The 21907-nt window shown below is 53.1% G+C and overlaps 1 protein-coding gene across 3 annotated transcripts in view; it reads left to right on the top strand.

The window, feature by feature from the left end:
* SLIT1 (slit guidance ligand 1) overlaps positions 1 to 18100 on the top strand; it is a 156657-nt gene extending 138557 nt beyond the window's left edge. Inside the window, exons 26-37 of one of the 3 annotated variants that reach the window (XM_006210569.4) lie at positions 2386 to 2549; positions 4356 to 4480; positions 4763 to 4860; positions 7882 to 8021; positions 8169 to 8262; positions 10898 to 11035; positions 12340 to 12577; positions 14093 to 14223; positions 14701 to 14855; positions 15897 to 16185; positions 16535 to 16746; positions 17598 to 18100. In XM_006210569.4, coding sequence (XP_006210631.3) covers positions 2386 to 2549; positions 4356 to 4480; positions 4763 to 4860; positions 7882 to 8021; positions 8169 to 8262; positions 10898 to 11035; positions 12340 to 12577; positions 14093 to 14223; positions 14701 to 14855; positions 15897 to 16185; positions 16535 to 16746; positions 17598 to 17836 — 2023 coding nt within the window. In that variant the 3' untranslated portion in view covers positions 17837 to 18100. Of the gene's footprint in view, positions 1 to 2385; positions 2550 to 4355; positions 4481 to 4762; positions 4861 to 7881; positions 8022 to 8168; positions 8263 to 10897; positions 11036 to 12339; positions 12578 to 14092; positions 14224 to 14700; positions 14856 to 15896; positions 16186 to 16534; positions 16747 to 17597 lie in introns of those variants that run through there. The other 2 variants (XM_072971743.1, XM_072971744.1) reach the window with 2 other exon arrangements.
* The last annotated feature ends 3807 nt before the right edge of the window (positions 18101 to 21907 follow it).

The following is a 21907-nucleotide window of genomic DNA, read 5'->3' as shown; positions in this document are numbered from 1 at the left end:
AAATAAATCCTGTATTTATCTTTTGAATAACATAATTACATTACCTCACACTTTTTATGTTAAAAATATTAGTCTGGTGAATGTAAACATTAAATATGCCACCATTTTTGAATTCCTGTTATTTCTTTTTAAGTCTGTTTTTTTTATTTAGCACAATGGAGCTTAAAAAATCAAAGCATCTGAGTTTCCTCCACCTCTGAGAGGCCCTGGCACTGTTCAGGGTGGGAAAGAGGAAGGTGTCTCCCCACCCCACTAGCCAGGATGGATGCTGTCGGCAAATCAGGACAGAAAAAATTAAATACGTATCGAGGTGAACCGGCTTTCTTTTCCAAGCTGCATTGTTCCCTCGATGCCCGTTTTAGGTTATATGTGCTTATCTTTCTCCTCACTCCAGATTGCAGGCTCTTTATCGAATCATAAAGTGAGCCCCAGAGATGTTAAGTGAGTCGCTCAAGGTCACCTGGGCAGTGAGCAGCTGCGCCAGGGCCGGGGCCCAAGATTGTTGAGCTGCTTTATAAGATCGCCCCCTCATCAGCTGTGCTGTTGGGGTGGATTCCTGCTCAGAGCTGGTGCTGCTGTCATCAGACTGAACACATCTCAGGGGAACCACTTCCACTATCTGGCCCAGACACAGGTGGAAAATGGCTGAGCATCCCCGCAGTACTTAATAAACATGCCCGTTCTCATGAACATCATACAGCCTTACGTTTTCACAATGATGTTGATATAAATGAACTTCAGATATGACGCTCTAATTTTTCTATTTGCTGGAGCAAAGACCTCTGGCCCCTTCATTTCCTCAAATCCATGTCTTCTTCATCTCTCAACTTCTCACTGTGGTTTAGTGAGGAGATTATGGGCTAGCCTACCAGATTGGTCAAAGGGTGACAGGTTGGCTGTGCCCAGTGTCGGGGTGGGGATGTGAGGGAGCAGGCCTGGCCTCACACTGTGGCCAAGTGTAAGTACGCACAACCTTTCCTGGAAGGCGGCTGTTACCATTTTATGTGCACTTCCTTTGCGACTTGAATCCTACTCCTAGGCATCTGTCCTAGAGAAATGCATGCTCCTCGCAAAGAGGCATGGGCGAGCGTGTTCGCTGCGATTAGAAACTACCAGAATGTCTGGCAGCAAAAGCTATGAGGTATCCATTCTTTGGGATGCTGTGAAGCAGTTTGACAAAATAAGGTGGGTCCATGGAGCTGACATGCAAAAATCTCCAAGACATGCTGTTTAGTGACAAGGAGCAGGTGCTCAGTGACAGTGTATAGTAGAGAGATGTAATTTCTTCCTCACAAAGAAACCGTATGTAAATATGGGAAAGGACTGGAAGGCCTGAGCATGATGATAATGTGACCGTGGGTCCTGTGGTCGACAGGGACACTGGTGTAGACTTCTTTGGAAAGTGGGTGTGTTACAGTTTACCAAACCACACCCGCACTGATGAACACGGGAGGTTTCCAGTCTTTCTGTTACAAACAGCGCTGCCGTCCATACTACTGCACGGATGTCTTTACACACTTGTGCAGGCATAAACTCCCAGAAACGGAATTGCTGGTTCAAAGGGCAACTGCATTGCAGATTAGATAGATATCACCAACTTTCCCTCCAAAGGAGTTATACCAACTTGCACTCCCATCAGTAACTTAGGAACTTGCTTTAAAAAATATATATATAGAGAGAGAGGTGAAATTCACAGAACATAAAATTAACCATGTTAACGCGTACCATCCAGCAGCATTTAGGACACTCACTATGTTCTGTGAGATGGAGACTTTTGTGTGCAGGGTCTGAAAGAGGTTTACAACAAGAATGCGTTCATGGGCTTTTTCTTTAATGAAAAATGAAGAGAAGAATTAAAGATTACAGGCTTCAGACTCAGCTCTGGGTCTGGATCTAGGGCCTGCCCTTCACCGGGTTGTGTGACCCTAGGGAAATCAGTTATTCCACGTGAGGCTCAGATCAGGTCCCACATCTTTGAGACGGAGATAAAAAACCTTTAGGTGGAGCTGTTGGGAGGATTTGATGTACTAACATGGGAGAAGGAGCTGGCTCATCCTAGCAGTAAATGTCATTCCTCTTTCCCCTGCACTCTGGAGGCAATGCATTCAGGGGCTCTGGCCTCAATGGCACAAATTCAAACTCCACCTCCATCTTGGGCAAGTGCCTCCTCCTTCTGAACCTCGGGTTCAACATGTAGAGTGGGGATGGGAGTGTGTGGTGTGGACGAAGGAAGATAGCAGATGCGAAGTGCTTAAAACAGTGCTGGCTACGCATGCATGCTCACGATGGGGGCTGTTAGGGCCTTTCCCAGCTCCTGGCACTCCAGGTGCCCAGTAAGGGCCCCATGAAGCTGTAACGCCTGCTTCTCTCTGCTCTCTGACCCAGGGCCATTGGTGCCAACCCCCTGTACTGTGACTGCCACCTCCGCTGGTTGTCCAGCTGGGTGAAGACAGGCTACAAGGAACCGGGCATTGCCCGCTGTGCAGGGCCCCCAGACGTGGAGGGCAAGCTGCTCCTCACCACGCCCGCCAAGAAGTTTGAATGCCAAGGTGAGCCCAGGAGCGCGAGAGGGCACGGTGGGTCCTGGGTTACATCCCCCCCCATCCCCAGCTGCTGGGGGCCCACAGGAGCTGCCCAACCCTGGCAGGGCCTGCCAGACCCTGCAGTGACCGGCCGGGTGGGGGACAGGTGGCAGGAATGAGGCCCCTGCTGCTTGTTGGCATGGCTGCCCTCTCGTCCGGACATACAGCGAACAGAAAAAGCCAGGCGGAAGATCTCAGGCTGTAAGGGCCCTAATCCCTCCCTGGGGTTATGTAAGGAAAATAAAAATAGCCATAGTGTTTCTGGAAGTTCCAAGCCTCTCAGCAGCGAGAGCAATCAGTCCTTTCTTTGGTAGGAATTGTGCTCAGCAATTAGCTTAACCCCCTGAGCCACTGGACCCAGCTGCCACTCTCCTGACGTTTGTGGAAGCACAGGGTCTGAGCGTGATTGGAGGCGCCTCACCCTGGGTGTCTATAAATACTCATTCAGAGGCTGATTGACTGATTGACTGACGGCCCAAGCCCCAGGAGCCCTGCCGAGCAGAGGGAGGTGCCCAGCCGGCTGCCCCAGGCCTAGCTTTCTGTGCGGGGTGACAGCTGCGGGAGGGTACTGGAGGCCATGGGGCATGGCTCCTGCCCTCTGCAAGCTCACAGGCCACCAGCGGAAATGAAACTGACAGCCATAGGTTAATGAGGAGGCTCTGGGCCACCCTGTGTGCAGAACGCTGTCACCAGAGTAACAATTCAGAGGGGCCTGATCTGTGGCTGGGCTGTTGACTGTTGGGAGCAGGCCAGTTTAGGTTGAAACATTTGCTCAGTATTTATTTAATGGGGTGGGGTGGGGTTCATACTGGTGGGAGGTTTTTGTGTGTTTTTTTAAAACTTTTTATTGGAATATAACATGCACAACAGAAAAGTACACAGATCATAAGGGAATTGGCTTGCTGAATTTTCAAATAGAACCCATCCAGGTAACCAGCACTCAGATCAAGAAACAGAGCCCCCCCGTACCCAGGGTCCCCTTATTAATCCCTCCATAAAAAGTGCTTCTCTTTCTAGTCATATTCAGGCCTCTTCAGCGGAACTAATAGCTCTCTACTTTTGGAAGCAGCTTTAAGTGGCAACTTGAATTAATGGCTGGTCTCACTGTTTATTCTTGTGAGGTCCTAATGCTTCTCATAGGTGGCAAGTTTGCAGGCTCCTTGTCCACCTCCAAGTTCAGGGAAGGGCCACCAGTGAGTCCTGGAGGGGCTGGAGAAGGTCACACCTGTAGCCAGAGAGGTGACGGGAAAGGGTCCTTCCCGTTCAGCCTTGGAAAGAAACAAGTTCAGGGCAAATGGACCTTTTCCTCCCAAGTGTGGCTTCCTCACAGAGCCAGTCTCCTCTGTGCTGGGGTGGCCACCTTGCTGTCCTGGCCAGTGAGTGACAGGGCTGGGGAGAGGTTGCCTTGGAAGGGTGAGGGGGAATGGAGAAAACTGATGGCCCTGCCCCTACCACCATGTGGGGGCTCCTTAGTGGCCAGCGCCTGCCCATTAAGCCTTTTTTAGGGATTATCTCTTTCAATCTTTACAGCCCCAGGACACAGGGGCTGTTTTTAACCTCATTTGACTGAGGAAGGTCCAGAGGCAGAGAGGTAGACTGTGAAAGGAGGGGAGCCTATCCAGAGGAAACACAGGGAGAGGCAAAAATCTCCTCGGGGAGAGGGCTTCCACCACCCGTCCCCGTGGAGCTGGATGCCGGAGGTAGGGAGATGGGGCTCTGTGTCCAGCCCTGTTCTCCCCAACTCCCAGCACTAACGCTGTCCCCTTGCCTCAGGTCCCCCCACCCTAGCTGTCCAGGCCAAGTGTGATCCCTGCTTGTCCAGCCCCTGCCAGAACCAGGGCACCTGCCAAAACGACCCCCTTGTGGTGTACAGGTGTGCTTGCCCCAGCGGCTATAAGGTGAGTGGTGAGTGGAGGCTGAGACGGAGGAGGAGGGCGGACCAAGGGTGCGGCCGGGCAGGGCTGGGACTGTCTTGTCGTCCACTCAGCCCACAGTGCCCAGGGCAGTGCCTGGCTCAGAGCAGGAGCCCGAGTGAGTGTTTCAACACTGACCTAATATGTGGATGAGTGAACAAGTAATTCCCAGGATAGGCAAGCTGAGCTGCAGAGGGGCTGGCTATTCCTGCTGCCTCACTAGCCCCTGGGTCACCCTGGGGTCCCCATCGCTGACTTTCTCACCAGGGCCGAGACTGCGAGGTATCCCTAGACAGCTGTTCCAGTGGCCCCTGTGGGAACGGCGGGACCTGCCACTCACAGGAGGGCGAGGATGTTGGCTTCACGTGAGTAGCCTGGGGAGGCTGGAACCTGGTGGGTGGGTGCTTATGAGGTCCAGAACCCAAGCCTCAGGGCCTTCCTCCTCCAGATGGGATGGCCCAGGCCCCTTGTGCTCTGGAAGATGAGGGGCGGGCTCCCCAGGAGCAGGCACTCACTCCAGATCACAGCCAGAGGACTCTCCATGCCCACCCATGCCATGCCCCTGTTGCCCAGAGGCAGTGAAAGCAGAGAGATTAGGGGCTGCCCAGGTCTGCCTGCTCCAGGCCTCTCCCTGCTCTTGCCAGCTGCCAGGAGGGTCTTTTGATACCACTGGGAGTCCATGGCTGAGGGCATATGCAGTGGCAGTGCCAAGAGGCAGGGATGCCTGCCCAGAGGTGGGAGCAAGTCCTGGTCATGCCCTGCAGGGCCTCTCTCACCGGCTCATGGGTCACTCTGGTGACACCATGGGCAGCCCATTTCCATCACTCACTGAAGGGCCGGACCTCACAACTCAGCTCGAAAATCCTCACGGTGCTGACATCATCGTGCAAGCCTCACCCTGCTCCTGGTCCCCAAGCCTCTCAGCAAGTCTCCCACCTCCCCAGAGCTCTCCTGAGGAATACACAGTATTTTCAGTTGCTGAAAATAAATTGCCCACTGAACAAATTGGCTCTTCAGAAAATGATGTTGAATCAATTAGCAGAAAATGGCCAAACCTGTCTCCGCAATCCCAAATTACCAGATGTAAAAAAGAAAACATTAAATGGCCGCTCGGCAAGCATCACCTTGGAAACAGTGTCCTTACAGTAGGCTCCCTCCTCCTCTGGGCTTTGGCAGCAGCTCCTCATTGGCTGGACTGCTGGGGGCGTGTCTGTGGAGAAGTGGGGAGCTGAGAGGACACCCCCAGAAACTCCCCCTGCTAGGCAGGGAGGGATGCGGCTGGGGGAGCCCCCTCACTCCTGGCAGCCCTCAGATTGGGTGTAGGGGACTGTGGGACGGCCCCTCCTGGTAGAATGTGGTACCTCCCTGAGTTACCTCTCAACCCTGAGGCTTACAAGGGCCTCCTTGGTTATCCACCCCCAACCCTGCCGGCAAGGACTTTCTGAAACGCAAAGCTGGGACCCCCTCAGCCCACTTAAAGCCTCTCTGTTGTTCCCCCAACCCCAGCCTCTCAGGGGGCATTAAACTCCAGGACACTCCCCGCAACAGTAGGCTTCAAATCCTTTTGCTCACATAACCCCACCCCCCAAAACAAATTTTTTAAGCTATAAACCCCCTCAATCATTCTTAAAATGACAGCTAAAATTTTTCATGGTAAGTTCAATTTTTCATTGCAACAAGAGGAAATTTCCAGGACATCGTACATATTATTAACATTTAAAGATAAAGCTATCACTCTTTAAATCACTCTTTCATCATTTTTCAGTAGAAAATCATTTTAAAATCACAGGAAGAAGCTCCTTTTTAACAGCTTCGACATTTTGCATCGTTCTCATTTCTCCTCAAGCAAGTATTTCTATTTTACTCCCCTCGCACCTCCATTTTCCTTCTAACATAATCTGTTTTTATGCTAGAGCAGCTTTCCTTGAGCACCCTGCCACACTTTTCTGCCGCCAACATGGGTATATAAGTTCAAACTTAAAAGTTTTTTTCTTATTTCTTGTCACCATAAATCTGTAATTAAAATTTTCTTTTGCATTGTGTTATGACAATTATCAACAATATACAACTCATCAGAACAATGTAACTATATTACAAAATTTGATTGATAATTATTACACATAAAAGGAAAAGTTTACGAGTCTATATCTCTTAATGAGATAGATGGAGCTTTGGTTTTGTGTCTGTGTGTTTATGTGTTCTTTTCTTCTCCTAATTGGTTCATGCGTCCAGAGGTGAATATTATAGAATGTGAGCGGGCTTAGCAGCCAGTCTATTCCTTTAAACACACACACACACACACACACACACACACACACTCACTCATGCAGTATAAATGCTGAGGAAGTTTGTTCACAGAAACAAACCAGTGGGATTAGAAGTTTTATTATAGCCATGTCACTCAGTTACTTGAAACTCTTCCAAGTTTATATGCCAAAAACTGGAGTGATCTGTCATCAAAATTATTTTTAATTCTCTGTCAGCTGACAGTTCCATGAGGTCTTCCTTCCATTACTTTTAATGCACAGAACTGGAAATCTCTTGACCTGCAAAAGCATTTGTTCATTCACTTTGGAAACATCAGTATTGCTAATTGTCGCTTTATGTGGCACCCAGGGATCCTAGGCCCCAGGCATGGCCTTCCTTGGACCTGGGCTGAGAGATGCGTTTGCACCTTTCCAGAGATCTGGGGCAGGTCAGTTGAGGGAGGAGTTCATCCAGAACTTGAAGATGTGGAAATCAATTTTTTAGCGATCTCTGACTCTCTTACTCCTTGGAAAGCCACAGTTACCCCAGTGGGAACTGTACCCCAGTTTGAAGAACACTGATCTCCAGGGTTCTCCATGACCTGACTCCTGCTTACCCCCCAGCCCCGTTCTCATCCCATCCCTGAAGTATGTGCTCCCCAAGTCCTGAACTATTTAGATGAGCCCAGAGGATGGGCTGTAAGGCTTTCTCTCCTCCAGGCTGTTGCTCCCACCACCTTCCCTCTCCTTCCTGCTCTCCCCTGTCATAGTCCTTGGCTAACCATCACCTCCTCAAGAAGCCTGCCCTGACCTGTCCCCCCAGGGAGGAGTTGGGTGTCCTCTGCCCTTTGTCCACCCCACCCAGCCTTAGTTTTGCACCATTTTGATACTCACATCTCTCCTTTAGTCCCCAGTCTCCTCATCCTCTCCCCCACTAGACCGTGAGTGATCTCATGAGTGCAGGGCTGGTCTTGTTCACTCTAACACCCAGCACCTAACAAGGGCCTGACCCAGAGTAGGGACCAAAACTCTGAGTTGATAATATTGACCGTTAGCCACAGGCTTCCACCAGTGCCTCAAGAGGGCTGCTGCCCTGGCCACGGGCCCACCCACCTCTCCCTCCTTCTCTGCTCCCCTCAGGTGCTCCTGCCCCACGGGCTTTGAAGGGCCAACCTGTGGGGTAAACACAGACGACTGTGTGGAGCACTCATGTGCCAATGCGGGCATCTGTGTGGATGGCGTGGGCAACTACACGTGCCAGTGCCCCCTGCAGTACACAGGTAAGTGTGGTGGGGTTCTGGGACCCGTTCCCATGGGAGGAGGGCTAGGGCCCTGCCTGGCTGTCTGGAGGAGGTTTCTGCCGGGCTGTTGCCTGGCAGAGCACAGGGAGCAGCTTCTCTCCTGCCTCTCCCCAATTCTTCCCCCAGGAAGGGCCTGTGAGCAGCTGGTGGACTTCTGCTCCCCGGATTTGAACCCATGTCAGCACGAGGCCCAGTGTGTGGGCACCCCAGATGGGCCCAGGTCAGTGCTGCCCATTTCCAGACCCAGGGAATGGCAAGGGCCACCATGTCACTTCTCCTCTGCCCTCCCCAACCTGTTTCTGCACCTGTTAGGGGTTTGGTCTCAGCTGTACAGGGTTCCTGCCAGTCCATGCTGGGGGCAGGGTGGTGGTGGTTAGGGTCAGACAGACCTGGGTTTACAGCATGACCCTGAGTGGTTGGTTTGACCACTCTGAGCCTCAGTTTTCTCGTCTGCAAACTGGGTGCACCAGTAGCTTCCTCCTGGGGTCACTGTAAGGATTAGATAAGCAAATGGATAGAAAGCACTTACCTCTATACCTGACATCTGAAAAGTGCCCCATAAATAGCTGTTATCATTCCAAGTCCACAATTTCTCATCCCCAGTAATAAAATGCACAAAACTCGGAAAACCAAAAGCCCATTTGATAGCAAAATCTGATCTGACCTGAATGTATTTGGTATGAAAAGCTGACCTGCACTGATATGAGGTTACTTACAGTCACTGTTCATCCCGTGTAGTGTGAATACACGTAGATTTGCAGCAGAAATGTGAACATGTTTAAGGGGCTGCCCTAGATCCCACTGGCATGTTACATAGTACCCAGTTATAGGCAGTGTCTTACTTTTCCAAAATCCAAACAATTCTGAATTTCAAAATGTGTCTGGTCGCAGAAGGCTTGGATAAGGGATCACTGATTATTGTCATCACTGTTGTTACTGGCATATGTGGAAGTGTTTCGTCACCTGAAGGCTGTGATGTGAAGGTCACTGGATAAATTATTTTACATTAAGAAAACAGCAACCTTCAGGTCTATTCGACCTGCCCACTTCTTATCTCCCTAGCCCTGCCTCCAATAAAGTTGAGAAAACACCAAAAAAAAAAAAAAAAAGAAGATGTTTTAAGATGTTGCTCCCATCTGCAGTTTTGCAAACACAGTCTCATTTCTGGGACCCTGTTCCACCGTCAGGGCAGCACAATGGTCTGCAGGACTGGACTTCCTCAGGTCTGTGGCTAAAGGACCCAACCCAAGCCCCTCAGGCCAAGGCAGCAGGTGGAGTCGCCCAGGGGCTTGGTCCAGCAGGGGCTGCCAGAGTCCCCTGGGCAAGAAGTGAGATCCATTGAGGCCCAGATCCTGGATCTCGGGGCTGCACGGGAGCCTCCATCCAAATGGTAGACAGATGCCGCACTCCGGGGTGAGCTGCCGGGTGGGTTTGGCATGGCAGACCAAGGAGCAGTGGCAGAGCGAGTGGCATGCCCACTCCTCAGAGGGGCTGAAATAAGCAAGGCTGCACATTGTCTGGTTCAGAGCTGCTGGGATGGTCCCTCACACCACAGAGGATAAGCACTCAGTGGGTGTATAGAGCATGTTCACTCTGCTTCTTGTCTTGGAGGAAAGATGGACTGACAGACAGTTGACTATGCCTGGCGTGGTGTCTGGTACCAGTGAGGATTCAGCACACGTTCATTGAATGAATGGATAAATGATTGTAAGTGAACGAGTGGGAGGGTGCTTAGCTACTGTAACATTTTTCAGATGACAGCTAAAGACCCAATAGTAGGTGGTGATCAATTGGGTGGATCAAGATTAACATTAAAAAATATAATAGAAAATAACAGAGAGCATCATGCTATTTTACATAGTAAGGATAAGTGTTGTGGCATGAAACTGGTTTCAGAGGGTGTGTGTGTGTGTGTGTGTGTGTGTGTGTGTGTACTGGGCACAAAGGTATTTCTTACAGCTTGAAAAACAATGGAAATAAGTAAAAAAGTCAGGCAAGAGCACCTGCCTGCCAGGTTGTGTGGTTGAGCCCTGGAGTTTGCAGTTTGTATTTTGGATGGGCTTCAGACAGGTAGGGTGTTCACCAGAGGCTTCCTGGAGGAGGTGAGACCTAGGCAGGGAGAGAGAAGAGGGTATTTCAGAATCAACAGATGTGAAGGAAGAAGAGTGTAGCTAGGTGGGGGTTGCTGCCCCTGGAGGCTTGTCTGACCACAGGGTGGCTTGTTGTCGGGGGAGCAGGACAAGGAGCATCTGGCAGGGCTGTGACTGAACAAGAGTGGAGGAGTGTGCTCTTTATTTGATAGGCAAATGGCTGGCAGAAATGGACTGACTCAGACAAGCAGTGAGCCACAGTGCAAACTGGGAAGTTGGGGGCCTAGCCTGGAGTTAGGAGCTCATGGAGAGGCAGGCACTAATCCATGTGAGGCCCAGGAGGCTGGGCCCGTACAGTTGGGAAGCTGGGGAAGAGGGATGGATAAGCCCTGTGTGACTCAGGGCCATGCATTGAGGGGGCATCTTGGCAGGTTGAGAAGAGGCTGAAGGTTGATCTTGGGTATGCTTTTGGCGCTGAGGATAGGTTTTTCATCATAAACGTCCATCCCCTCCAGCTGCTGGGTGTCCACCCTCCCAGCCCAGAGCACCCACTCCCCTGCCTGCAGCTCACACACGCTCTCTTCCTATACTAGAAGAGGTCCCAGGAAGGGTGGGGGCATCTTTATATCTAGGGCTCTACTGACTTCCTGGGGGACCCCATGGACCCCCAGGGCTGTGAGGTTCTCTGTCTCACACACAGGCTCCTGGCTGAGCTCCGGGCTGTGTGTGGGGCTGACTGCCCACCACCCTTGCTTGCCCCCCCAGGTGTGAGTGTGCACCAGGTTATGCAGGTGACAACTGCAGTGAGAACCAGGATGACTGCAAGGACCACCGCTGCCAGAATGGGGCCCAGTGTGTGGATGGAGTCAATGGCTATTCCTGCCTCTGTGCTGAGGGCTACAGGTGAGCAGCTCTTGGATGTACCACGTGACTGACTCCTCCCAGCTGTCAGCCCTGGACCAGCAGGAGCCCCTAGGCATGGCTAGCGGGAGGGAGTAAGGGCCAGAGCCTGGGAGTTGGATCCTGGGGCTTTAACCATGGCTATGCCAGTCACCATCTATGTAGTCTTGGGAGTGCCACGTAGCAGCTTAGAACACAGGCAGAGAGTCCCTAACCTGTTTGGTGGAGGGAGTGGGAGGTCAGTACAGGTTACGGGGCAGTGCCCCCTCACTTACTGCCCACTGAATGCCTGAAGACATGTCCTATGTTAAAGGTCGTTTACCTTTGTATCTTGGCTGCTCCAGGAAGCCTGGGAGGGGAGAGGACCTGCCCTCCTTCCGGCCATCCACCTCCCATGCTCTGCTTGTGTCTTTTGTTTAAAAAGAGTTTTATTGAGATACAATTCATATACCATACAATTCACCCAGTTAAAGTGGACAATTCAGTGGCTTTTAGTATATTCCCAGAGTTGTGCATCCATTACCACAATCATTTCAGAACATTTTCATTACCCCAAAGAAACTCCACATACCTGTCACCACAACCCCCCTCCATCCCAGCTCTAGGCAAGCACTAATCTACTAATATCTATGTCTATAGATTTGCTTATGTTGGATATTTCATATAAGTGAAATCATAGAGTTTGTAGTTCTTTGTGATGGGCTTTCACTTAGCATCATGTTTTAGAGGTTCATCCATGTGGTAGCATGTGTCAGAACTTCATTCCTTTTTATGGCTGAATAATACTCCATTGTATGGATATACCACCTTTGTTTATCCACTCATCCATTGATAGACATTTGGGTTGTTTTTTCTTTTGGGCTGTTGTGAATGCTTGATGCTTCAGAGTCTTCTCTCTTTTGCTTGTGTCTTAAATCTCAGTTTTCTTTTCTGTAAAATGGGTAGATTAAAACTAGCTAGCAGAGTTTGCTGACAGGAACACTGTGCTTCTTAAACTTTAATGTGCATATGAGTCACCTGGGATCTTGCTAACAAGCAGATTCAGTAGGCTTTCCATTTCTGACAAGTGCCCAGGTGATGCTGATGCTGCTGGTCCAGGGACCACACTTGTTTCTCACCGAGTTTCTCAGCATCCTTCTGGCTCTTAGTTCTCTCAGGGAAAGTGTTCATTAGGAGCACCTTCTGTTGCTTTAAAGATGTAGTGTCCCAGGATGTTTAATGAGTTTCTCTCCAGGACTGTGGAAGAGGAAGATGACCCCCTTGTTCCTTGGCCCTGCCATCTCTGACCTGTGTGCTTTCCCTCTCAGTGGGCAGCTCTGTGAGACCCCTCCCCACCCGCCTGCCCCCAGGAACCCCTGTGAGGGGACCGAGTGCCAGAATGGGGCCAACTGTGTGGACCAGGGCAGCGGGCCTGTGTGCCAGTGCCTCCCAGGCTTTGGCGGCCCAGAGTGTGAGAAGTTGCTCAGTGTCAACTTTGTGGATCGGGACACTTACCTGCAGTTCACCGACCTGCAGAACTGGCCAAGAGCCAACATCACACTGCAGGTGCGTGCCCAGGGCCACAGAGGGTGGTCAGGCAGTGGGGGACCTTGGGCTCAGGTCAGAGCATCAAGACACATCCCTGCCCAGGGGATGGAACTGGGAGGACCCTGTGTTAGTCAAAACTCTTGTTATGGGTATCAGAATCTCAGCTTGAACTCGTGTAAGCACATTTGGGAAGGTTATTGGGTCACAAAACCAGTCTCAGGGAAGGGCAGGGTGGAGGTGGTCTCATGGGTGACTGGCCGGATGCAGATAACCAAACTTACCAGGACCCTCTTCCCCTCTGGTCTCAACTACTTCTCAGCGTCAGCCTCCAACGCTGCAGAGGGGCTTTCTCCATGTGGCTGGAATACGGCCACAGTTAGCCCTGGGCTTGTATCTTTAACCACATGTCCCTGGGATCCCTTATTTTGCCATTTTGTGTCTTAAATTCCATCCCAAAACGTCACTATGTTGAAGGAAAAAGAAGCAAGTCCCACTGCAACAGCAATGTTTGCTAAATATTTCTTGGGGAAGGAGATGAGAGTAGATTGCATTGCACATCACATGATAAAAAAAATTTTTTAACTCTTCTTTAGTCATCTCTCTTTTCCCTCAGTCCCCATCCCCACTGCCATATTTTTCTTCTCTCCTTTCTTTTCTCCTCTTCTCCTTTTTTTCTCAGAACCTTTCAGCCTCTCAAACATGCTTACCCTCCCCTCCTTCCCTTGATCACTTCTCTAAAATCCTCTCCACTTACACTGTCCACAGAGCAAGACCACAGCTAGCCTACCTGCTCAGCGAAATAAAACTCACCAAAACCCTGCCCAGCCGCTGCCTCAGGCACATCCTTGGAGAGGCTCGGTTTATCCCCATCCAGCTCTAGCTGGACAACAATCAACAACCCCAGGGAAGATCTCTGATTGGCCTGCCTTAGGTCACATGCCCATCCTTGGACCAACCTCTGAGTCCAGGGAGATGGGGCACTGTGATTGGTCCAGCCTGGGCCATGTGTCAGCTCTATAGACCAGGGGTCAGGGTTTACCAGAGGAGAGACAAGGCAGGGAAAAAAGATGTTGGTTCCTGCAGCATCATAGAGGGGTCTGCCTCCCCAAGCACAACTCCAGCTTTTGCTTACGTGGTTCCAGTGACAGGTGTCACCTCCTGAGGAGGTCCCATCGTGGCCCCAAAGCAGCCCCCTGAGCCCCACAGAACAAGCTACCCCATATCCAGTCTAATTGTCCTCCCTGGGCAGGTGGTTGCCAGCTCTCTTACCCCCTGGCATAGAGATTCCGGGCCTGCAGCTGGCCCATCTGCCCTCGCATGCCTAGCCCCGGCCAGACTGGCAGTGGATGGGGTTTGAACCGGAGGCTGCCAGCCTCGGCCAGTGCCCCCTGGAGGATGTGTCACTTGGGCAGGCAGGGGAGGACAGTTCTGCACACATCTCTCTGTTAATCGTGGGTCTTCCATCTGCCCCATACACCAGCCTGTGTTGCTGCTGTGTGGGGTGGGGTGGGAGAGAAAGTGCCATTGTCATAGGTCTCCACGGCAGAGGACAATGGGATCCTGCTGTACAATGGGGACAATGACCACATCGCCGTGGAGCTATACCAGGGCCATGTACGTGTCAGCTATGACCCAGGCAGCTACCCCAGCTCTGCCATCTACAGGTAGGCCTTCCTCATGCCCACCAGCTGCCCTAGGGCTGGGGGACTACCTGGGAGGGAGGGGTCTCCTGGGCCAAGAGCAGGTGATTATCAAGGCTGCCAGCAACCAGGGCTGCCAGGTGGAAAGGATATTCAAACCACGCTAGTCTAGCCCCACACTGGGTTCGAGGCTCTCGGGCCTGAGCAGTGGTCCCCAGCTTCCCCATCCCACCACCATCTCACAGGGGTCTCCATGGCAGGGACGGGGAGGCTGATTAGTTGGAAACCCCTGTTCTAAACTTCTCAGCTTTCCCCAGAGAGTCCCCAGAAAGGGAACAGGAGCAACCAGCCAGGCCACTGAGCCCCCACAGCCCCCTCTCTGAGAGGTTCGCTTTCCTGGGAAATAGCTGCTGGATGAATGGCCTTTCTGGGGAAGTGCCTGGGAAAGGATGTGCCAAACTGAAGGCCGTTTCCTGGTGGGGGGACTTCATTTTTTTCTAGTGCTGAGACTATCAATGATGGGCAGTTCCACACCGTTGAGCTGGTCACCTTTGACCAAATGGTGAATCTCTCCATTGATGGTGGCAGCCCCATGACCATGGACAACTTTGGCAAACACTACACACTCAACAGTGAGGCCCCTCTCTACGTGGGAGGTGAGAACCTGGCCCAGGAGGAGCTGCCGCTGGCCCTCCCCAGGCCACTCCATCAGGTGGTGGTGACAGCCATTCCAGGCAGGGCCTCTGGCTCTCTGGCCTGAGGTTTGCCAGGAGAACAGGGCACTAGACTGACCTGTGGTGCGGGGGAGCATTTCAAGGCAGCAGAGGGGAGGGTCCTGGTGACTGGCTAAGCTGTTGATGGACTGTCCTTCCTGCCCAGAGCCGTACCACTCTCTGCCGGCCCAGACTGACCAAGAAGGATGGACATGTGGGTTGGGCCTGGATTTTCCCAGCTATCTTTTGCATGGTGGGCACTTTTCCTCTTGGCTTTGGGCCAGAAAGGGCTTGTCAATTGTTCAGGGTCCATTCTCAGGAGCCCAGGCACAGAGTCCCTGCGTTGGCTGGGGACCTCCCAGCTGGGCTTACAGACTTTGCAGCTAAATGACCCCATTCAGTGCCAAGAACATTCCTAGGTCCAGACAAGGCAGGTTTCTGGATGCAACAGGGCCGTCTCCGCACTGTGGAGACTTCGGGCAGATGTGAGGGACAGAGCCATGGATTCTAATCCCAGCTCTGCTGTTTGCTAGTTGTGCAACTTCAGGCAGGTCATGGAGCACTGAAATCAAAGGGGTTTCAGCAACTCCAACGTCAGGGCGTTGCTGCAAATTGATGACCACAAAGTGAGTGACAACATGGGTTCTGGGCCTAAGTCTTTTGCTGCTTTTGGGAAGTCTGAGAGTTAAAAGCTGGTGTTCTGGGCAGGAGCCCTGGGTGAGTATCACTTGTCAGCTGACTGCTGCCAGGCCTGGCACTCCAGGCTCTGATCACAGAGGAAGCAGCTTTTCCATTTCTTCTCTGAAAGGAGCGTGAACCCACCAAGGTGGCAAAAGACATTGGCCCAGGGTTGCAGAGACCGAAGGACAGAGGCCAAGGGCAAGAATGAACCCTGTAGAGATGCCCAGTGGACCTCGGAGGTGGGTGCTAGGCGTGGTCTGAGCCTGACTCAGCCCAGCCCTGCGCCCCTCCCCTCTGCCCCAGGGATGCCAGTGGACGTGAACTCGGCCGCCTTCCGCTTGTGGCAGATCCTCAATGGCACCAGCTTCCACGGTTGCATCCGAAACCTGTACATCAACAACGAGTTGCAGGACTTCACCAAGACGCGGATGAAGCCAGGCGTGGTGCCGGGCTGTGAGCCCTGCCGGAAGCTCTACTGCCTGCACGGCATCTGCCAGCCCAACGCCACCCCCGGGCCCGTGTGCCACTGTGAGGCCGGCTGGGGGGGCCTGCACTGCGACCAGCCCGCCGACGGCCCCTGCCACGGCCACAAGTGAGCCTAATGAGCCCCAGGAAGCCCTCCCCCACCGCCCACCCACAGGTTCCCGTCCCTTCCCTGCAAGTTCCACTTCCCCATGGTGGGGAAGGACTGTACTTTTAAACCCCAAATTTGGAACATGGGGCCTCACACAGGGTTTTGTTCGTTTTTTGGGGTTTTCAGTTTTTATTAACAGGAAAAAGACCCTAGGGACAAATACAGAATCCCATTTTCCTCCCTTTGTTCCAATCTTGGGAACAGCATACCGTCCCGTGAAGCCAAGGTTGGGGGTGTGGGGTCACCTCGGGTGGGCTTGAATTGGTTCTGGCCTGTCCTCACAGGGCCTTTTCTCTGTCCCCTCCAGGTGTGTCCATGGGAAATGTGTGCCTCTGGATGCTCTTTCCTATAGCTGCCAGTGCCAGGATGGGTACTCAGGGGCCCTGTGCAACCAGGCCGGGGCACCTGCAGACCCCTGTGGGGGCCTGCGGTGCCTGCACGGCCACTGCCAGGCCTCTGCCACCAAGGGGGCACACTGTGTGTGTGACCCTGGCTTTTCAGGCGAGCTGTGTGAGCAAGGTCAGGGGCCCCCCTCCTGACGTGCCCTCTCCAGGGTCCCTCCCCGAAACTTGCTTTAGCGACTTGACATTTCTTTTTCCTAACCTCAGCAACCCCTCCGTGCCCCCTCTCTTCTCCTGGACCTTGGGCTGCTACTAGGTTGTGATGTCCCCAACCCTCCAGGCTCTGAGCCCCACCCCCAGACAGATGCCCATCTCTCCCTGGTCCCAGCTTGCCCTGTAGCCCCTTTATCTGGGGTAAATGCCCCTTCTGGCTGGGGTCTCTCCTTACAGAAGAGACTACCCAGAGTAACAGCTCCTGCTCAAATCCCTGCAACTTGGCCACATCACCTAGGGACCTGGGGAACAACAGGAAGTCTTGGGGTTGGGACTCCTTCCCAGGCCCCACCAGGCCCAGGTGACCAAGGTGATCAAGAGACTTCTGCTGAAGAGGGCAGGGAGGAGCCTGAGAAATCCAGAACTCAGGCACCTCAGGGTCCCGCAGGCAACACCGTCTGGCTGGAATTCCTTTTCTGACATCATTGCCTCCAGGCTTCCAGCCCTCTCTTGCTCTCTTCTTGAGCCCACCTTACCCTGGCAGCCCAGTCTATCCTGGAGGGCCCTGGCAGCTAGCAAGTTCTTCCCTCCCACTGACCTGGCTGTGGGCCCAGGAGGAAGCGTGTGCGTGTGCATGTGCATGTTGGGCAGGGAGGATGCAGGGTCACAGACGAAGGTGGGGGCCTTTGTCTGGGTCCAAGGATGCTGCCCCACCCTCCTCCTCCTCCCTTTCCTCCTTCTCCTTCTGCCTCCCTGGGGGCAGCACTGGCCCGTGGGTATGCCCTGAGGCTTTCTCTTGGTGTCTGTCCCATCCAGAGTCCGAGTGCCGGGGGGACCCTGTCCGGGACTTTCACCAGGTCCAGAGGGGCTATGCCATCTGCCAGACCACGCGCCCGCTGTCGTGGGTGGAGTGCCGGGGCTCATGTCCGGGCCAGGGCTGCTGCCAGGGCCTGCGGCTGAAGCGGAGGAAGTTCACCTTTGAGTGCAGCGATGGGACTTCTTTTGCCGAGGAGGTGGAGAAGCCCACCAAGTGTGGCTGTGCGCTCTGCGCGTAGCGCCTGGCGCGGACAGGGAGGGGAGAGGGCGGGCGATGGGGTACGGCCAGAGCGGAGGCCGAGTGGCAGTGGTGAGCAGCCGGGCTGGGGCGTTGTCTGGGCCATCGGCCTTCCTTCCGGTGCGGGGTGGGGCTAGACCCACCTTTCTAAAGCCCAGGGCGCCGCCGCTGGGGGCGGGGCGGGTGGGCGTGGCCCGGGCTGCTGCCCGCCCTCTCCGGAAGTGCCTTGCACAAATAGGCGCTTAATAAATATTTGTTGAATGAATGTGTGCGTGAGGTCAGGCCAAGAAGTGAAGAATGGTGACAACTCCTCCTTGCCTATTATCTGGGTCTGAAGAAGGGACTGCCCCTTTCCAAACCAGCCTTTCCCTCTCGCCTGGGCCCCTGAAGTTCCCAGAAAACCCCTTGCCCCCTGCAGATAACCTTGAAATACTCTCAGCACCCCCCTGGGGCAGCAGGCCTGGCTCTCAGCTTCTGCTGCTGCAGCGTCTGCTGGCAGTAGACCAGGATGCAGAGGAGAAGGGCCCTCTCCTGCTGGCCAGGAAGGGACAGACTCCTGCCCTCTGGGCTGTCTGGCAGTGTTGCAGCCACTACTTGCTTGGGAACGAGCCTGGGGTTGGAAGTGGGTTTTAGGACCAGATCTCTGAATCCTAAAGTTATAGGATGAGCATTGTAACTTCAAGGAGGGTGCTCATGTGGAGAAAATGACCCCTGGGATTGCTTGGGGGTGGGGACCCCACCAAGAGGTGGTGGGGGCAGGGGGTGGGGTTCTTGGTTCCAGTTGAATAAACACCACCTCCATACACTAGCCACCAAGGGAACATTGGTCCTGGGCTTCCTCAGCCACTAGCCAGCCATCAGCTGCTGGCTAGCCATTGGCAGGGGGACTTGGGGGTGTAGGGGGCTTGGGCTGGGCTGCTCGGCCAGGAAGGGGTCTCCTTCTGAGTAGATTGGGTTCAGGTCTCCTCACACTGTAGACTAGTAGGGAGCGGTGATCCAGGCATGAGGTAACCTCTGCTGACTCTGTCACTCTGAGCAAACTTCTTCTCCTTGGGCCTCAGTCTCCTCAGCTATCAAATGGGGAGGTGGGATGACTAGGCAGTGTAGACCCTCCCACAGTGGCTCCAGCAGGGAAGCAGGAGGAGTCAGAAGAGCTGCTTTCATTAATCACATCAACAAGTATTTGTGTGCCTAACCGGGGCTGGACTGTGGTGTTCTGCCCTTGTGGACAGATGTGAACTCATCACAGAGCATCACAGGAACGACCTGGATGCCTGGGAAGAGAGCTGAGCCAAGTGAGGGCTCCAACCACAGACACCAGCCCAGGCCAGAGCTGCTCACTCTAGGTGTTTGCAAGGAACGACTCAGTGTCTGAAGGCTCACCAAGTACATGGCCATGGCCGTGCGACTACAGACGCTTCTCTTCCATGGAGAAGGAAAATGCAGAAAGATGATCTTTGCACCTAAATTGTGAGCTGGCTGGAAAGAAGATAGGTCACACTCTCCTATCCCAGTGTCTCTCCAAGAGTGTGTGCCCCTGGGGGACCCTGCTGGGCAAGGAGGCTGACATGTCCCTTTCCTGGCTCCTTCCACCTGCAAATAGAAGTCAGGGTGATGAGGGTGTGTTGTGGGGTCGGGGTGGCATTGTGCCTGTGTCCCCAGCCACCATGAGCAGTGGGTGGAGTCCTTGATACTGAGTAGAGTGCCGGTGCTTCCTGCGACTGAGGGAGTCTGGCATTCCACTACCCTGGGCCTCAGGCCAGTGAGTCTGAGTTCTGGGACTCCTGTAATGGGAAGAGGGCCCCGCCCTGCCCAGTGGGGGAGGTGTCCTCATGGCTGGATCTGCCCTTCGCCAGGGGCCAGGCCCTATTTTCTTATAGTTCTGAGCAAGGCCACAGTGCCCCTTACACCAGTGGGCAGCAGCCTGAGTCTGGAGGGGCTTCCCCTAGGGCAGCACAGCATCCCTCCCTTACCGAGAATTTCTGGGCCACCGTGGGACCCTGGAGAGCAGCCAGCACCAGGCTGGATAGGCAGGAAAGCTCGAGTGTTGCTAGCTTGCCCCTTCTGTGGAAGACAGGGTTCCGGAACCCACCAATCCTGAGACACATACCTTACCCTGGCCACCACCATTCCCCACTGCCCTTCAGAGGCCCCTCCCCGGGCCTGAGGGGCACTGACTGGCAAGACCTCTTCACTCTGCAGAAAGTGCAGACGGCACCTGCAGATAGGCGATGGCTGTCAGGAGTCCTGCACTTCCAGGGCCACGGGGTTGGGAGGGCAGAGGATGGAGTGTTTGTTCACAGGGGGCACCCTGTGAGCTTGCCGCTGTCCCCACCCACTGCTCTACCACGCCCCGCTTACCCTCGGTTGAGGGCAGCAAGGGGCCAAGACTCATATGCCCAAGATCAACTTTTCCACAACTGAACCATCAACCTGAAAGTTGCTAAGGAACTGGATCACCACGCACCTTGCCTCATCACTTTTGGGCCCGCTGGGTCCCAGACGAAGGCTATCGAGAGAGCATCTGAGAAATCGTTTCCAAGCCTTGTCACTCCTTTGGTAAAGACCGCCATCTCACTTTGACGTCGCCATTGGCTGTTTCCGCTGAAGAGACTCAAGCAGGGCAAGTCCCGAGGTTGCTGCTGCTTCGGCAGCATCGCAGGTGACAGTGGCCTGGGCTCCCTGTGCAGGTGTCAGGACATGGAAAAGGCTGGACTTTGTCTCCTCTTTGCCTGCTGTTAGCCTAACCATGAAAGTATCTCTTTATACAGAATACTTAACAGATTCTAATATATATTTGTATTTCATTTTGTTATAGTATTTTTATATGTTAAAGTCAACATCCAGTGTCTTGTTTTGATTTTCAGATCCTACGTGGTTGTGATGTTTTGTTTGGGGGGATTTCTGTAGTCTTGTTTGGATCACTCTTTTAAAGAGACTGGTTTAGAACAAGCCTGTGAGGGAGCCACACCTGCCCTTTCCCTAGAAGTGTTGTTTTAGAACATGTTGGATATTGTCTGTTGTCTTCATGTGAACATGACATTGATTCACTCAGGTTCTGCCTTGTTGATCTCTTTTTCTGCACCAAGGATGAGCCCCTGCTGCTGACACACACCCTCGCAGGGGTGAGAGTTTCTGGGCTACCCACACAGCAGCCACAATCCAAGGATGGAGCCCAGATGCAGCACCTGTAGGATTTGTCCTTGGAACTCTCTAGTCTACCTGGAGTGGCAAAGGAGGTCTGTTCCTCCTGAAGAAGGAAGGGAAAGCCTGAGGGATGGCTTGGTCAGGGCTCCTAGGGGATGTTAGTGTGAGAACAGAGCCCAACAGAGCATGGCACACATGGATCTGGGGAGGTTGCCCATCCTCACTTCCTTCAGGTGTCTCCTGTCACATCCACATTTTGTAAGTTTGTGTACAGAGCCACACCCATATTTAACCTGGCTCTGAAGGTTTCAGAGTGTCAGGGCAAATAGATTAGAAAGCACTGTGGCTTCTCAAACTGTCCTGTAAGGTTGACCTGCCAGGCACCAGAACAGGTTTTTGGGGCTCAGTGGAGAAAGGAGGCAAACGTACTTCTATAGTGGCTCTACTACGAACTCACATGTCAAAGTTGCACTCAGGAGTTTTGTAGGATGTGCGACCTGAGTGTGTAGGTGAATCCAGGCCCTGGTCGTCAAGCTGGGCAAGGACCCTCACACCAAGGGGACCTGGCTGGTCCTCCTCTGATGCAGGAGGGGATAGACTGATATCCCACTTGAAGAATGGGTCTTGGCGATGGCCACATAAGCCACACCTTAATGGCACACTGTCATCTTGAAAGTGGACTGTGAAGGTAAAACTGCATTCCCTCGAAGCCATTAGGGATTTGGGAGGAAATGTAATGAATTAGGCACAGGAGAGAAAATGGGTTAAAATGGGGTTGTAATCTCAAGAGTCTGGATTGGCCAGTAGGTTACCTAAGGGAGTCAGGTGGGCACACACCACTGGCCCATCATTTGTATTCCCACTTCTGATAAAGCCGCGGGACAGAGGCCGATTTCCCTACTGCAGAGAACAAGGGACAAGTGAC

The sequence above is a fragment of the Vicugna pacos genome, chromosome 11 (genome assembly GCF_048564905.1).
Source record: "Vicugna pacos chromosome 11, VicPac4, whole genome shotgun sequence".
NCBI lineage: Eukaryota > Metazoa > Chordata > Mammalia > Artiodactyla > Camelidae > Vicugna > Vicugna pacos.
Note: the sequence above shows the minus strand (reverse complement) of the source record. Positions and strands in the feature narration are given on the sequence as shown.